The 17,621-nt window shown below is 42.8% G+C and overlaps 1 protein-coding gene across 1 annotated transcript in view; it reads left to right on the top strand.

The window, feature by feature from the left end:
- NUP205 (nucleoporin 205) overlaps positions 1–17,621 on the top strand; it is a 91,899-nt gene that overhangs the window by 36,979 nt on the left and 37,299 nt on the right. Inside the window, exons 12-19 of the mRNA XM_019514991.1 lie at positions 1,315–1,520; positions 1,867–2,049; positions 6,462–6,512; positions 9,860–10,069; positions 10,908–11,007; positions 15,067–15,204; positions 15,492–15,681; positions 17,110–17,230. Of these exons, the coding sequence (XP_019370536.1) occupies positions 1,315–1,520; positions 1,867–2,049; positions 6,462–6,512; positions 9,860–10,069; positions 10,908–11,007; positions 15,067–15,204; positions 15,492–15,681; positions 17,110–17,230 (1,199 nt within the window). The remainder of the gene's footprint in view (positions 1–1,314; positions 1,521–1,866; positions 2,050–6,461; positions 6,513–9,859; positions 10,070–10,907; positions 11,008–15,066; positions 15,205–15,491; positions 15,682–17,109; positions 17,231–17,621) is intronic.

The following is a 17,621-nucleotide window of genomic DNA, read 5'->3' on the forward strand; positions in this document are numbered from 1 at the left end:
AATGTAAATAAGTTTTGATTCATAGCACAAGAAACTTAGTTTTTACTTGCTTACCATATCAATAATGCCATAGCTATGAAAGAAAAGAGCAAAACTGAGCACCCAGCTTATCAAACTTTATTTTCTTCCCGCTTTATTTTGATTTTGAACTGAAAGCTGCAATCACTTTCTCAATTCTGGCATTCCATTGTAGAATATAGGGTGGTAAGTTTATAAATGGAAGAGGGAAAGACTAGTTTTTTAGGTGTAGCATACTCCTATCTTTTTTTTCTGTTTTCTTAGAGCAAGTGATTTCACTTTTTGAATGGTTTGAAAGCACTTAGGACATTGTGGGCATTATCAAAAAGAATGAATAGCATTTTATCCATAGTTAGTACGACTATAATTATTTTAGGGAAAACTGGGTTTGGGATGTGTGCCAATGCGCACACACAGGCACGTGCACACGTGTGCTGGGGCACTGTGTGGCAGCGGGCAGGGCTGGAATAGATGTCAGGAGTGTGGTGCCTTTGTCACTGGAGCGGGGGCTGCAGGCTGGGGCTGGGATGCACTGGAGACCATGGTGCCTTTTCTCATCAGGGACAGGACGCAGACTGGGCTGTGGGTGCTGCATGGGCTCTGTTTGACTCATGGGTCTGGCCCAGTGCTGCCACCTGCAGCCACATTCTGGCTATGCCCCCTCCAGGCTGGGCAGGTGCAGCCATCTCTGGCTTCACACCCCCCCTCCCTGGTTAGGGCAGGGCACTGCTGGGCCATGCTGGGCTCTTTGCATGGCGCCTGTAATGAGTTTGGCCTGGCCCTGACGTGCACAGCCAGGATGTGGCTGCTGGTGATGCAATGGGGCCAGAACTGTGAGCCAGAATGGGGCAGATGGAGCTCATGCAAGGCCCCCAGCCCAGGTGGCATACTGCCCCCAGCTCCAGCCTGTACCCCACCAGCTCCAGGGACAAAGGCACCCTGCTTCCCAATGAGTCCTGATAGCTGCTCCAGCCCTGTCCACTGCCACACACGTGCAGACACTCACACACTCCACCCTACAGCTCCTAGGAGTGGGGCTAGGCAGGACAGCCCAATCCAGGACTTTTGCTTACATGTTCTCCAGTGGCTGGGGTGCTGAGGCAGCCTGTAAAATTTGGGACTGTCCTGGCCAATCTGGGCCATTTGGTCACCCTATCTACAGAAAGATGATTTCTTGATACTTGAGTTTCCAGAATGCTGGGCTGAGTGGCAGTTAGATTTTTCCTTTAAAGTTTACCTCTGTTGCCACATGCAAAAGGGCAAAAGTTTTTAATAATCAATTTGATATTTTTCTAGCTGAAAACATCCAAGGAGCAGGTGGGAGCCCTGTGTCTTGGGAGCATTTTTTCCACTCCTTGATGCTGTATCATGAGCACTTAAGGAAAGACTTGCCAAGTGCAGACAGTGTTCAATACCGTCATCTTCCCCTGCGAGGCATCACCCAGAAGGAGCAAGATGGACTGATTGCATTTTTACAGCTCACAACTACTATAGTAAAGTGGGTAAGTAATACTTTTATTTCTCCTGTTCTGCTAATCCATTGCTGTATCTCGTCTTGCAAAAATTATTTGAATTGGTTTATAGACCTTTGTTTGTATATAACTCAGTAGCAGAGACATTTGCCTCAGATGATTCATGGGTCAAATTCAGCTGGCTCTTTTATTTTTAAATAGTGCTTGCATTAGAGTGATACTCCATTTTCCCTAGTTCTTCAGTGCATTCAGCTAATAAGCAGCTGTTGTCAGTGCTAAGTCATACAAAGTAGATTATGCAAAATAGTAAGGCTTTTCCAAGCAACAGTGATAACCAGCATATATTTTTTCTTTTCTTTTTCTGTTTGATGTACAGAGTGAGAATGCTCGTTTGGCCCTTTGTGAGCACCCCCAGTGGACCCCTATAGTAGTCATTTTGGGACTTCTGCAATGTAGCATCCCTCCCATTTTGAAAGCAGAGTTATTAGAGACTCTCACTGCCTTTGGAAAATCTCCTGAGATTGCTGCTTCGCTCTGGCAATCGCTGGAATACACCCAGGTATTTTAGGATTTTCTAAATTACTTAGCACTGTAGCGTATGAGTCTTGCTTGAATTCTAATGTATTCTTAAATTATGTTCTTACCTTGTAGCTGTAATATATATTTTTCCTAAGTTATCCAATAAGTGATTTAAAAGATATTAAACTCGTGTTGCTTTTATTTTGAAGATTGTTTAAAACCATGAAAAAGAGATGGATGTAGGAATCTTAGTGCACATCTACTCTGAGATGATTCTAAAATACTGTATTTACCTGAATCCAGGATGACTCTGAATTTAAGACATCCCCCCCCCCTTGCTGCCATATTTACATTCTGTCCATGGAAGATTCCCCATTTCTTATAACAAATATATATATTATAAAATAACAAATGTACACTTTTCCATGGATATAATATGATTAGTGAAGACTGTTTTGATTTGTCCCCAGACAGCTGTGGTAGGGAAAGCAATGGTGGGGAGTGTGGGGCCAAACCTACCCCTTTCCCTTCCTGCCTGCTCCAGTTCCTTTTCCCCTGTACCTTTGCCTGACCCCTGCCACCACCCCTCCTTCTGCCCCCCCGGTGGCTGCCCTGCCACTTCATGCCCCCCTGTCCCTCACACCCCATGTGCTTGTACCACAACCATGCCTTTCCACCCCCTGCTCCCACCTGCTGCCCTTGCCACCCATCCCTGTGCCTGCCCCTCCAGCTTCTACTTCCCCTCCACTTGCCACCTATGCCTGTGTCTGACCCCTGCCACCTTTCCCCCCCCAATGCCTGTTGCCTGCCGCCCCACTGTGTACACCCACCCCTTGTTACTGGCCTTCTTCTGCTCTCCTCTGCTCTGCTTTGCTGCAGCTCCAGGACAATCAACAGCAGTGGTGGCTCCAGCTTAGACTCACCTTGCCTGGCCAGGGATAAGAAGGGGCAGCAGCTTCAGGTTGGGTCAAGGCTCCCAGAGCTCAGGCTGGGACTGGAGCTGGAGCACAAGCTAAGGCAGGTGTGGGGGAAGGCAGGCTGTTTAGGAGGTATAGGGCAAGCTGGGTGTGAGGCAGGTGGTGCAGCCTCCCCTACACTTCCTGTGCTGTACACTCCCTCCTCCACTGCACAAGCCACCTCAGCCTTGGGCAGGCAGTGGCTCAGCTGTGGCTCCGACCCTGAGTTCGTGGCCACAGTTGTAGCAGAGCCACTGCCTGCGTCACCCAGGTACTTGAATCTAAGATCAGCCTCCCCCTCCTCCTTGTTTGGGGGGAAAGAACTGTTTGGTAGGGGAAACATTATCTTGATTTTGTGTAAATGCAGCATGCCATATTTTTACAGCACAGAAATCTCATATCAATTATAATTAGCTTCCAGTTCAATTTATTTTCTAACTGCCAGTCCTGTAAATTCAACTGGGAGTCTGAGAGACAAGCTGGGATCTTTCTTCCTCCTCAGTTGTCACTAGTACTAATAGTCTTGCAAGTCACATTCTGCCATGTTATACTCATCCAATTCATGAGATATGACTAACACATATGGAGGACAGAATAAGAAAGAACCACTTCTGTTTGTTTATTTTTTCAGAGTAGAACGGTACTTTCAAGGTTTTCATATCTGCACATGCAGCTGATATGATTTTATTGCAAGTCTTGTGATAATAGGTATTTTCTCAAAGACCCAGGAGTCTTTTACAGCTACGTAATATTCTCAGCTTCAGGGTTTTTTTTGAGTTTCTATCGTTCATGAATGCAGAGAAAAAATTGTAAGAGTGAACTCTAAAGGTTTAGAAACCGAGGGAGATAAAAATAATCCAAATGATCATTGGTTTAAAAATCATGCTTTTTGAACACTTCAGGTTGGGAATACTGAATATGTCCCTCATTCTTGGAGTGCAAAGGAGCAGTATCAGAAATACAACTACTTGTGTTACTTAGTATTAATAGAAAGCAAGCCAGCATCTTAATGTTAACACAGTTTTTTATGACAGTAGCTTGTTTTCATTTCTTGGAGAGAGGAAATGGACAGAAACCAGTCCCTTTTCTTGACTTTGCTTGGGAGACACAAGGATCAGTGAGTCCTTAAATCAGGGGTACCCAACCCACAAAACATATGCCACAGATGGCATGGGCAGCCTCTGTGTGTGACACATGGCAGATCAGAGAGAGGGCAGGCAGCACAGCAGCAAATAGGGCAGTGAGTAGAAAGCAGACCAACAGATCTGGCAGGGCAGTGAATAGGAGAGCACAGTGGTAGGTGGGGAAGGGGAACAAAATGGGACTTAGGGAGAGTGCAGGGCTTAATTTGTGGTTTGCCTGCCAAAAAGGTTAGCTACCACATTAAATAGTATTCTCATTAGAAATCAGGAGATTGTGATCAGCAGGGATCCAGGTTTTCCATTCTCCATGGAAAAACAAGGTAAAATCCATGGTAAAATATGGAGAAAAACCTGGATGTGCATTTTAAGGACAAAAAGCCTGGATTGTTTCCTGTAAAGGAGAAAAATGCAGCAAAAGGTGGGTTTCCCCTTGCAGGCTGGCAAAGTTTCAGCCTGTGAGGGGTGGTGGGGAGCAGGAGGAGGATGATCAGGCAGGGGGTGCTCTGTGTGTGTGTGTGTGTGTGTGTGTGTGTGTGTGTGTGTGTGTGTACCCCCAAATCTGCATTTTTCTGTGATTAAAATGAAACACCTCTCTCTCTCGTGGCATTTCATTTTAATCACAGAAAAATGCAAATTTAGGGTTTTTTAATCAGAGATTTTGTGCTTTTTTTCTTTCTTTCTTTCTTTTCTTTAAATAAGAATGTGTGATTTTTTTTTTTTTTTTTTTAACAGAGAAAGCCAGGATCCCTGCTGATCATTATGGGTGTTTATACATGTGCTCTGGGAGTTGGCAGGGCATGGGTGGGCAGTGCTTTAATTAGAGTTGTTCCAAGAGATGCTCTAATTAAAGTGCGTGGAGCATGACATCCATCAGTGTCTCCATGCTGAAAAATGGCAGCAGGGGTGCTTTAATTAAAGTTTGTTAGATACAGTCTATGGATATAGATAGATATATAGCCTATATAGATATAGTCTATTCTTCCAGGATGGAAAAATATCAGTGTTTCAACAGATGAAGGACTATAAAAAGCAAAACCCGCAAAACCTCTGTTCCCTTTGGAAAAATGTTCATACAGAGCATTTTTAGTACAGGTTTCTCTTGATTTATGCAGTACATGCATTCCTGGAGAACAGCGCATAAATCAAATTAGCATAAAGTGAACCCAGTTTACAATGGAACAGATAGGGATATGTTTCCATGGTGGTGAGGGAGGGAGAGAGTAAGGCTGGGACTAGGGGAGGGGTGCAGCACAGTCTGTTGGCAGCTCCCCGGACTGCAGTAGGTAGCAAGGCGATGGGAACTGAGAGTGGGTGCGGGGCTCAGGGCAGGAGGGCATGGTTCTTGCTGCTGTGTACCCCCTGTGGGGGCTGCAGGCTGGTGGACTGTGCTGGGCTCTTCCCAGTTGGGTGCAGGCTCCCAAATCTGCACGTGGGACAACAGCAGGCTGCTGCTGCGGGCTAGGCCTGGCAGCTCTACCTGGCTCTTCCCAGCACTCGCCAAGCAGATTGTGGGGGCTACGGTGAATTTTGGGGTGGCAGCAGCCCCCTTCCCAGCACCACTGCCTCATTCCTGCAGGCAAGGCTGGGGCCGGTGGCGGCACTAGGCTCTTTCTGGTGCTGCAGGTGGGAGGCGGCTGCTGTCACTCCAAAATTTGCTGTAGCCCCCACAACCTGCACATTGCTGGTCCCAGCCTGCAGCAGCAGCCTGCTGTATCCCGTGCGCAGAACTGGGGGCCCATGCCCCCCTGGGAAGAGTCTGGTGCAGCCCCCACAGCCCTTCCGGGGGAGGGTATGTAGCAGCAACAACCGTGCCTTCCTCCCCTGAGCCCCGCACCCACTCACTGTTCCCACCGCCTTGCTGCCTATTGCAGTCCAGGGCCTCCGCTTCTTCCTGCTCACCCCAGCCCCTGCTGCAGCGGCCTCAGGAGCAGCCAACACCAGCTGGCTATAACAGCTGGGCCGCACCATGCCCCAAACCTCCTGGGGCTCCACTTCTCCCCACTCACCCCACCTGCTGCAGCAGACCCCGGAGCAGCTGACACCACCTGCCTGCACCACGGTATGGTGTAGCCCAGGGTCTGGGGTGAGTGGGGATAACTGGAGCCCCAATTGCATAAGAATGAATTTAACTCGCATATAAGGAATTCTGGGTAGAAAAAGGGTGATTGGCGCATAGTAGTGAATTAGCATACATAGAACCTGCATAAATCGAGGGAAACCTGTATTGACAGAAATGGCTAAAGCTTACATTGTAATTATGTGCAATACATTCTCTCTCTCTCTCTCTCTCTCTCTCTCTCTCTCTCTCTCTCTCTCTCTCTCTCTCTCTCTGTCTCTCTGTCTCTGTCTCTCAGATTTTACAGACTGTAAGAACTCCAGGGCAGAGGCAAGCTATTGGCATTGAGGTAAGATTTCCCTTCCACTAGGTAATCACTCAGATTTTTGTAGTGATAAGAGCAGAAGAAGCTATACATGTTGTATCTGCTGTTAAGTCAGTGAGACTCCCTTTGGAATAAAAGCTGTTTTCTCTCTTCCTCTCAAGCTATTCCCATATGGTTATAGTTCCTGTAAGTTTCTGTTAGGTTGATTCTCACTGTATTTGGTTTTTTTCTCAATTGCTCTATTTTAAGCCATGTAAAATCAGCTGTGATCAGTCTTGAAATGGAAGTCATGAGCCCCCTGTATACTTGCAGGTAAAGGTGTGATGGGATCTAATGTATGATCCACACATTTGTGCCTCTTGCCATGCCACACGTGCATGGTGGGAGGTGTGATCATGGGATTGTGCATTAGATACTATCATGCCTTACTGCCAGTACAGGGGTAGCCTGATCCCAGGCTCCCTCTTTACCAGCAAGAAGGAACCTCTCATGTCTGGGAGCCTCCTCAGTTGAAGGGCTCTTGACCATGGGGGTGCCTCATGCACCCCGGAGCCTGGAAGATTGCAGCAGCTGTGACCTTCAGGCCCCTTGGGGTTTCAAGCTGGGCATAGAGCACCCTGCTGGAAGACCCATCACCTGACAGGACTCCCAGCTGTAGGGGAGACCCCACAACACGTGCAAATTAAAGATTGATATAAAGTTAATACACATTTCTGAGGTCTACCTTTATAGCTGGTTAGATCTTTTAATGATGTCGTAGCTACTTTGCATGTGTAGCTGGTCTTTGCATGTGATAGCTACTTTGCATGTAATTGTGCAGTTAACCAGTTAATTGTATGATGCATGTAATGTGTAGAGGGGGCCATAGTCACCTATGCTTGACAGGATATGACTACTTTCCTTCATTAATTTAAGAGTTTAATAAAAGCAAAACTCAGTTAAATGTTAAAGTATAGCCTCTAGGAATTCGAGAGAGAGTGGGAATTGCCTGGCTGTGCGCCAGAAATTTCTGCACTTTCCTTATTGCTTCTGTCTTGTGCAGTCATTAGCTGTGGAGCAATGTAAGGTAGTTCATAGACAATTCATAGATATCTTGCTTGTTTTCAGCCATTTCCTCTGAATTTAAATATCTTCTCAAAATGCCTGCAAAAAGTTGTATTTTAATCAGATGGTATTATTATTATAGTGCTATTGGGTGGTAGCACCATGATAACGAAGATTGAAACTAATCTGCTGTCTAACGTCTCATTTTTCTGTGTTCTAAAATCCATGTAGTTTCTGAGATTGTCTTACAAATTACTGTCCCTCATGAAGGTCTGGGGTGGGGCTGTTGGCCCATATTTGAGCCTGGCTATATTTGAGTAAGGCATTCCTGAAAATAAAAAATACAATCCTTTCTCCTTCCCTCCTCCCCATTTACTACTCCTCCCCCCTCCTCCCCCCGCTTTTAAAAAGATCAGGTTACATCAATATTTTACCATTCTTCTTACTTCAGTTTGCACACAGCTGGTGCAAAAACTATGGCTTGGATCCTCCCCAAACAGATATCACTGGGTCATAGTTGATCTCACTTAATGTCTGGCAGCAATTGTCAGAAAATATTTAGTTATTCAGGGTAAAATTTTGGTTTTGAACGAGTGGATGAGACAGAAAAGTCATCTGTGTGTGTGCACATGAGCTGTAGGACTGGTTTTTGCTGCAAACCAGACGGTTTGTAGGCAGCTTGGTTTTTAGAGTAAGTGGGTGGCTTGAGGTAACACGCTGTGACTGTTTGGCCCAACCAACAAGAAGGTAGGGTGAGTTTGGGTCCTGCCTCTAAGAATGTATTAGTTTATCTCTGCTTACACTCTGTCAGGCTACCTCAGGTAGTTTTGAGGCAAGAGCCATATTTTTAAAGTAAAAACGTGGCTTTTAAGTATACCCTAAAATCCACAAAGATCTTCAAATTTTACTTGACAAGTATTGTTGAGAAAAATAGCATTAATTTAAACAGAGGGAAAATGGAAGACTAGTAAACAGCTGTTTTTTTTCTGAGCAGTGACACAGAGTATAATTGATGCATTGTGGCCACTTGCTTTTCTTCAAACTCAGCATAAGCAAAGGGGCTACTGAGCATACTTTTTAAAGATACTAAAAAGCCAGGTCTGAAGTTTGAAAACTGGTGGCTGCATAGAGTATCTGTGGTGTATTAGACTACAGTCCTATAATTTCACGTATATGAGACGACCTCTGTGCTTGGAAAGAGCCCTGTTGAAATTAACACGACTTGATGTTGGAGCCTGCAGGTATACATCATGTTGATCTCCTTGTAGAATCATGGCTTAATTTCTATTTTTGGGGATGGGTAATGGTGAATGAGATAGTATTGTTAATAAAAATAAAATTTCCCTTGAGTGTATTAAGAAGGGTAAGAGTTGTCACCACTTTATTATGCTGCTTTCTTTTCAAATAATGAAGTGCTAAAGGAAAGTAGGAAAGTTTTAAAACTAAAAAAGAATTAGAATGCAACCTTGCAAACTTTGCTTATCTCTACTTTCAGTAAATCAGTGGGAACAAAATTCAGCCTAGCCTATTGTCAACTTCATCAGCAAAGCTTACCACACTTTATCGTGAATCAGCAGATGCATGACAAATAGAACCAAGGAGGTGATACTTCCCCTCTATGCAGGATTGGTCAGATCGCAGTTGGAGTACTGCATCCAATTTTGGGTGCTGTACTTCAAGAAGGATGTTGATAGACTCGAGAGAGACCAGAGGAGGGCCACTTGTATGGTTAGGGGCTTACAGGACAAGCCCTATGATGAGAGTCTGAGGGACCTGGACCTCTTCTGCCTCCACAAGAGAAGGCTGGGAGGTGAGCTTGTGACCGCCTACAAATTCATTAGGGAGACGCAGCAAGAAGTTGGAGATGCTCTGTTCACCAGGGTGCCTCTTGGGGTAACAAGGAGCAATGGTCACAAACTGACAGGAGAGCAGATTGAGGCTAGACATCAGGAAAAACTTCTTCACGGTAAGGGTGGCCAAAATTTGGAATGGGCTCCCAAGGGAGGTGGTGCTCTCCCCTACCTTGGGGGTCTTTAAGAGAAGGCTGGATAGGCATCTAGCTGGGGCCATCTGACCCCAGCACTCTTTCCTGCCTAGGCAGGGGGTCAGACTCGATGATCTGCTGAGGTCCGTTCTGACCCTAGCATTTATGAATCTCTGAACTTTCCAATCTCTTGAGGGTTTCTGTTTAAACCATATCATTTTTAAGTGTCTTATGATATTAATTGACAATTTGCTGATGTAGTTTATTTTTCTATGAGTGTTCTTTTCTAAGTTGGATCTTTGGTGGTTTTTTTTTTTTTTTCTGTTTTGTTTTTTTGGGGAAGGTTGAATTGAATGAAATCGAATCCCGGTGTGAGGAGTATCCTTTAACCCGTGCATTTTGCCGGCTCATCAGCACACTGGTGGAGAGTTCATTTCCTTCTAACTTGGGAGCAGGATTGCGCCCACCAGGCTTTGATCCCTATCTTCAGTTCCTTAGAGATTCTGTGTTTCTCCGATTTCGCACCAGAGCTTACCGGAGAGCAGCTGAAAAGGTAAATTTATAGTTTTGAATAAATATTTTTGGAGACAGCTGTCTTTGCATCTGGGTTCTGTAGTGTTAAGTTGACTTGACTCACCAAGCCCCTGAGCTCTGAGGATCTGTGTTACCTAAGTTTGATCCAGCAGTTTTAATCTTTGGATTCTTTAAACCAAAGCTATAACCAACTAGTATCCCCCACGTCTGCAAAGCAGACAAAGAATGGGAGCTACATTAGGTATTTATACTCCTCTGGTATGATAGGCATTCAAATGCTGATGGCAGTGTCGTCTTATGCTAGTTTAAACACTTGGAAAAATGCAGGTAAACAGTTGCAGAATTATGAGTTTGTTTTATGAATTGGCTGATGATTTCTGAACCCTTGTGACTTTGTCACAAACCTAAATAATTAGAATCTGCCTCTCTTGGTTAAATTTAGCTTTTCTTTATGATTATTTCACAAGATTATTTAGTGTTCATCTGGCATTTTTAGCTTCTCGAAGTATGGAATTTGAGCTTCTGTCCTCAATGCTTCTTTTTGCTAAAAGTGCCTTTTTGTACAAAGTATAGCGATCTGTGCATTACAGATGCTCAAGTTTACAAATAATACGCATGATCGTACATATTTTCGTCTTTTTTGGTGTGTTTTTGAACTTGTATAAAATGCATTATAGTTCAGATTCCAAAAGATGTTCTTTTTATTTCAAAAAGGATTTTAATGTTGTTTCAAATTCTCTGACCTTGCAAATTTCTGGTGCTGTGGGATGATGATTTAAAATGCAACCACATTCCTTGTGAGTTTTTTTTTTTGTTTTTTTTTGTTTTTTGTTCAATCCATTGTTGATCATTTACAGTGGGAAGTAGCTGAGGTGGTTCTGGAGGTTTTTTACAAACTGCTGAGAGACTACGAACCTCAACTTGATGACTTTGTGGACCAGTATGTGGAGTTACAAGGTTAATATGTTTATTCATTTACTATCAAACAAGATTGACTCTCGTTTTGTCTTTACCCCTGTGTGCTGTGGTCCTATCAAATTTTTCAAGAAAGCAGGCCAGGGTTGAGTCAGGGCTTAGGAAACATCCAGGTAGCACCAGCATACTACAGGACATGGTGTTTGCTGATTCAGTAGGCTGCTCTTTTTCTTGAGTCTGTGGTGAATTGACACCTCAGCCTGAGAGTTAAACACAATGTGCTGCTGGAGGGGGTTGAATTTCAGAACAGATATAAAATGGACATCCTGCATTTCTGCAATTGTTAAATCCTGTAATGTGTTTATAAGATTTAGGGGAGAGCTAGTCCCGGTGTCCTGGCCAAAAGTCCAAATAGGTAGTTATCTTTTTGCTGACCAAAATTTGTCCTGCACTTTAATTAATTTATATACGTTGGTATTTCTTTTACTTAACTTTCTAAACTGTTGAATAGCTGCTTCCTTTCATCTTGCAATGGGTGAAACAGCTCTTGCACCCATATAATTTGAGAAGCACTTTAGGTTTCTTCAGAAAGTAAACATTATGTAAATGTAAATTACCAGAATTTTGAGCATATTTTTATTGAATATATTTTTTCCTGTCCCTTCAAGGCACAGCAGGAAACCATCTCTTCTTAAAGCAATAAATCACTAGTTGGTGACAGAATGCAAGGAGGCAAATACCTTTCTGCCTTGATAGACAGTTTGCCAGCTCATCTGATCTTCTTATCTTTGATCTTCTCCTCCTCCTTCTTGCCAGATTTACTTATTTTTAAGTATTTTTGTCTCCCCCAGCCCTTTTTCTACAGAGGGCAGAAGAAAAGAATGAATTAAAAATGAAACTGTGGAAAGGCAGTAGGGAAAAGAATTGGCTTCTAGATTTACTGTAAGTTTCTTGGTTGTAAGAAAAGAAGGCTTGACTTAAAAATATGTGCCAAGGATCAAACTCAGCTTTTTAGGTCTTGGCTTTTGCACGTCTCCGATTCTGATGAGCAGGTGGTGTTTCCTCTGTATTGCTATGGTACAGTCCTCCTCTTTTGTGAGAGATGTTCTCTTTCTCTAATCTACCCACTTATTTTTAGATGTGTGGTGAATCCCCAACACTGAGAAAAGAACTACCATATTTTCTCAAATAGAAGACAACCCTGATTATAAGATGACCCCCCAATAATTGGATTCTATTTATGGAAAATGTATAAATTTTAATAATTTTCCAGGTATAGAATCTAATTATTGGAGGTTTGTCTTGAATTTGTACTCCTTCCACTGCTGCAGCAGGGAAACTAAATCTGGGGGAGGTCAGATAGCCCTTTGCTTTCTGCTTTCCCCAAACTTTTTCCCCTGGCAGCCCTTCCCCGCCCCCACTCCTTTACTATCAGATCCTGCTCTCTTTGAGCACATAAAAGTGAGGAGCAAATTTGAAAACAATGACCTTGAAATTAAACATGGCTGTAGCAATTTGCATATAGTACCCATGCACTTAGTTTATCCAGAATTGATGTGTGTTATCTTTTTTTGATATTGCTGCAAGTTTTAGCACAGGTACTCCATACTTTTGAGTGGCACTTTGTCATCTACTTATATGTAGTACAAACTACACATGGCATTAGTCAAAAGCCAGAGGCTTATGATTTACTACACAGTTCATTGGGCTGGGTCCCAGCAGAGTCATCAGCATTTCAAGCCATGGTGACCCCACAGCTTAACACTGCTCAGTATGTGCATGTAGTTCAGATACCGCCCCGCAAAGGATCCATGTGCTAATTAGTGCCCCCCTCTCGTGACTGGAACTGGATGTTATTGTCACAAGTCCTGGGATGCTCCAAAAATTTATATGCAGATGAGGTGCAAGGCAACATGATCCAGCTTCACCTTATAGAGGGCAGGGCCACATAATCATATACACCAGGGTGAGCGAGCAGGTGAGAGAGTGATTTTTGAGTGAACTATATGCAATTTCATAACTCACAAGGACTTAGAAAAAAAGTCAGCAGTGAGGAAGATTGCACTTAATGGGCACTACCATATATCTTATTCAGATAGGTTACACTAACTTATTAATGTGGTAGGTTCCCATTATCATGTTTGCCAAAAGTTGGCCATGAGTTTTGTAGTTATGTTCAGTGCTGGTTGCATTTAATCAACTGCGTGTATTCTTTTCTTTTCATTTCATTTTATTCAGAATGTTGGGGAAGGTCAGTAAGCACAGATTGTAATTTATCTTGTGATCCTGTTGTGTCCCTTGATTTTTTTCAAACCAAAAGTGTGTAGTGATAGTCATGCTGGGCCACCTTCTTCTATTTTTTTCCAACTTCTTTTGATTCATCCTGTTCATTAAGAGCCAATTTTCTTATTCTTACTGGAAGAACTATAACATTATCTTACAAATGTCAGTGGATGTCTGTTTCCACATTAATTTGGTTATACCTGTGTTATATAGATGCACTAGCCAACTACTGATAATAACTTGATACCATATTTTATACCTATCAGTAATTCTGTAGGTTTATTTCTTCACTTGTGGCAGGGACTGCTGATACATAGATTCATAGGTGCTAGGATCGGAAGGGACCTTAGCAGATCATCGAGTCCAACCCCCTGCCCTGGGCAGGAAAGAGCACTGAGGTCAGATGACCCCAGCCAGATGCATGTCTAGCCTTCTCTTAAAGACCCCCAAGGTAGGGGACAGTACCACCTTCCCTGGAAACCCATTCCATATTCTGGCAACCATTACCATAAAGAAGTTCTTCCTGATGTCTAACCTAAAGCTGCTGTCGATCAGTTTGTGACTGTTGTTCCTAGTTACTCCAAGGGATGCCCTGGTAGACACAGCATCTTCTATTCCTTGCTGCCCCCCACAATTAATTTTTAGGCAGCCACAAGATCACCTCTCAGCCTTCTCTTGCAGAGGCTGGAGAGATCCAGCCCACAATCTCTCCTCATAGGGTTTTGCCTGAAGACTCCTAGCCATATGAGTGGCCCTCCTCTGAACCCTCCCGAGGTTGCCCACATCCCACTTGAAGTGTGGCCCCCAAAACTGGATGCAGTACTCCAACTGCGGCCTGACCAATGCCACAGCAGAGGCATTCTGATGTCCATCTTAGATTGTTCTGTAAAGTTTAATGAACTTAATGAGAGATATTAATGCTTTTTAATATCTTGTTCTTGGGTTTGGCCTCTACGTTTGCGTTGCATCCACATGGCTGGTTAAAGGTGTTTAGTTTGTTGCACTGCAGATTCTTTACATGTGAAATTTCTTTGCAATGGCTTTCATGTGGCTGTGCTTGTTAATTCGCAGCAGTGTTAAAACCATTAAAAACAATACTGAAATGGAGAGTTAGGCAGTTTGACTTGTGCAAGTCAGAGGCCTTCCAGACTAAGAAAAAGTATTCTTTCAGCTTCAGTTTTTATGTTCTACGTTATTTTTCATTGTCTTGTCTATAAGAATAGATAAACCAGGAGCATTAACTTGGACTTCTCCTTTATTTTCAGGAGTTCTTTTGTTTACTTCCTAATTATGTTTTATTATGACCTTTGAATTTCACACCAGTGAGAGTATCAATATGTTGTAGCGCAGTGATTCTCAATCAGGGTGTCCTGAGATCCTTTTAAGAGTGATATGGGGTGCCACACAACGTTAGCATTTTTGGTTTGCAAATACCTATGAATGATTCATGAAATAAACCCAGAGATTTCAAATAGGAATTCATATTGTTAAAAACATTTCCCTATTTCACTCTTCCTGAGTTCTTTGCAACAGAAGAATTGTTTTTTCCATTGTCCAGAAACAAGTGAAAGATTAAGAGCTGGCATTTCTGAGAGGTGCCTTGGGTCTAACAAGGGTGCATTCTGTCTAAAAAGATTGAGAACTTCTGTTCTATTTCATTGAGGTGATATTAATACATCTTTATTATTATGTATAGCATCCATTTAGCTGCTGTTGTGACATGTGGTTGGTTGGTTTGTATGCATGTGATGTGGTAAGGAGAAATCTCAGACAAAGAACTACTAATAGGTAATTTTTCCCTTTTTTTTTCTCTTTTAGGAGAAGAAATAATAGCATATAAACCACCGGGATTTAATTTGATGTATCATCTACTGAATGAGTCACCAATGCTGGAACTGTCCCTTAGTCTGCTGGAAGAAGGGGTTAAACAGCTTAATACCTACGCCCCCTTTCCAGGTATGTGCCTATAGTTTATTTTTAAGATGCCAGTGAAATGTTTACTAGCAGGGATTTGACTTCGATATTTTTCCGTAGCTTTAACAGAAGATATGTTTGTTTTTCACATACACAAGTTATTTTCTGTGGGGAGTTAATTGATTTCAGTTATCAGCTCTCAAGATATAGTTCTGGTACAAAGTTTAATAAATGAGCTGTTCGCAGGTGGCCCATTTATAGATGTTCCAGGGATTGCAGTAGGATTTGTAAATGCTGATCATTTTTGTTTTTTTGCCTGTGATTTGTAGGGAAGAAGCACTTAGAGAAAGCAGTACAGTACTGCCTTGCTCTTCTCAACCTGACCCTGCAAAAGGAGACTCTCTTCATGGACCTTTTACGGGAGAGTCACCTTTCCCTGATTGTCACACCTCTTGAACAGCTGCTGCAAGGAATCAACCCACGAACTAAGAAGGCAGACCACGTGGTGAATATTGCCAGGTAAGCCCAAAGCACTTGGGTGGGAGGAAGCTTTGGAAAGATTGGAATGTGAACAGAGGCTACTGGATTGCTTATTCTTTAACTATATCCATGTGGCAGGCTGTTTTGCATATCCAGGGAGCTTCACTGAAGTCAGTGGGCTTTGAACAGAGCGAAATGTCCATCTGCCTACATCTGAGTGCAAGATTGGGGCCTATGTATGCTATTTGTCTTGAAATTTTTCATCTGAGCATATCCAAGTTGTATATATATTCCATGAAATTCAAAACTCTTAAATTAACTACTCACTTGCATGTAACTTTCATTTCTCTACCCTGGACTTTTCATGAATTATCATAGGTTAGGCCAGTAATGGTTTGTTTGGCTAGGAACAGATGTTGCTTTTGTCTCTGGATAAATTGTGCCTGTGTTTATCCCAGAACAAAAATATCCCAAGATTGGCATGTACATATATAGCCCTTCTAATTAGGTTTTAGTGAGTGGCTGAATGCAATACTACTTCTCTGCCATTGGTTTACTGATATAATCTCAGGATAATCTGAAATTACCTTTTATCTGGGATTTTCTTTTATAAATTATCCCAGGACAATGGACATGGGTGTCTGTACACTTGCGCTTTGTTCTGGGATAAATGTGTTGTCTGTTTGCAGTGGCAAGGGAGCTGCTGTTGCTCTGGCCACAGTCTGCCCTGGGGGCTGGAGCTGCCACCACTGCTGCTGTCCCTACCTGGTTTGGGTGGGAGCCAGAGCTGCCATAGGGTAAGAAGCAACAGTGGGGCTGGTGGCAGAGGGGCAGATGCCAGGAGGGGAGATGGAGGTGGGGCAGGCCAAGGGGACAAAAGGCAGGCTGCCTGCCCCTGCCTCTGCCACTGCTTTTCTGGTTGCTTGCCCCCCCTACAACTTCTTTCCATGCCACAGTGATGGGAGAAGACAGATTTAAGATGACCTTCCAATAATTAGATTCTGTATATGGAAAATTATAACAGTTTACAATTTTCCATTTGTCGAATCTAATTATTATGGGGTAACCTAAATCTGAAGCCGTCGTGGATTTGGGTAAATACAGTATATACCTTTTCAGATGTAATACTCAAGTGTGCTGCCAGTTTTAATCCGGAATACTGTAAAGTGTGTCCCAGGTATCAGAAGTTTGGGAAACGTGGGGTTAGAGGAAGCAACAGAAGTTCTGGGAGTGATTTGTCCTTCTCCTTCTTAATTCATGTTATTGGTTGTGAGCGGCTTTAGCTGTGGGTTCATATATAAGAAAAATGTAGTTTTCAGTTTAAAAACTTTCCCATAAATGTTGTCTTATTCAGATTTTATTTTAAATTATTTTGATGTGCACATGTTCTGTTTTTTATCTGGATTTTATTGTGTAGTAGCTCTAGAGTGTCCAACAGTTCAGTCATAATATTCTTAAATTTTAAAGGTATCTTTATCATGGCAACAGCAATCCTGAACTGGCTTTTGAAAGTGCCAGGATCCTCTGCTGTATTTCTTGCAACTCCAACATCCAGATAAAGCTAGTGGGAGATTTCACTCATGATCAGGTATTTGTCATTCTATTTCAATTCAGAAAAGAGAATAATAATGGGAGAACATCAGTATATCTCTACTTTCTAAAAAACTAAATACCTTCATGTGGTTATGCTACAAACTGCCTTGTTTCTACCAGGAAAAATATCTTTATTTCACTTTCTCTCACTTCCTTCCCTCCCACTTCCCTGATGCCCTTCCAACAACATTATGTAAATTGAATCAAAGACTTCGTTTTTGTATGCCACCTTAGCCATTAACTTTGGTTAACCCTCCCTTGGGAAGGCACTTTTCAATGTATAATATTTGTAGTTTATTATGTATTTTTTTATCTGTATTTTTTATTTATTTAATAGTTTCATAGTTAGTAGGGTCGGAAGGGACCTGAGCAGATCATCAAGTCCG

This window comes from Gavialis gangeticus, unplaced genomic scaffold, assembly GCF_001723915.1.
Source record: "Gavialis gangeticus isolate Ggan-Ray unplaced genomic scaffold, GavGan_comp1, whole genome shotgun sequence".
NCBI classification, from domain to species: domain Eukaryota; kingdom Metazoa; phylum Chordata; order Crocodylia; family Gavialidae; genus Gavialis; species Gavialis gangeticus.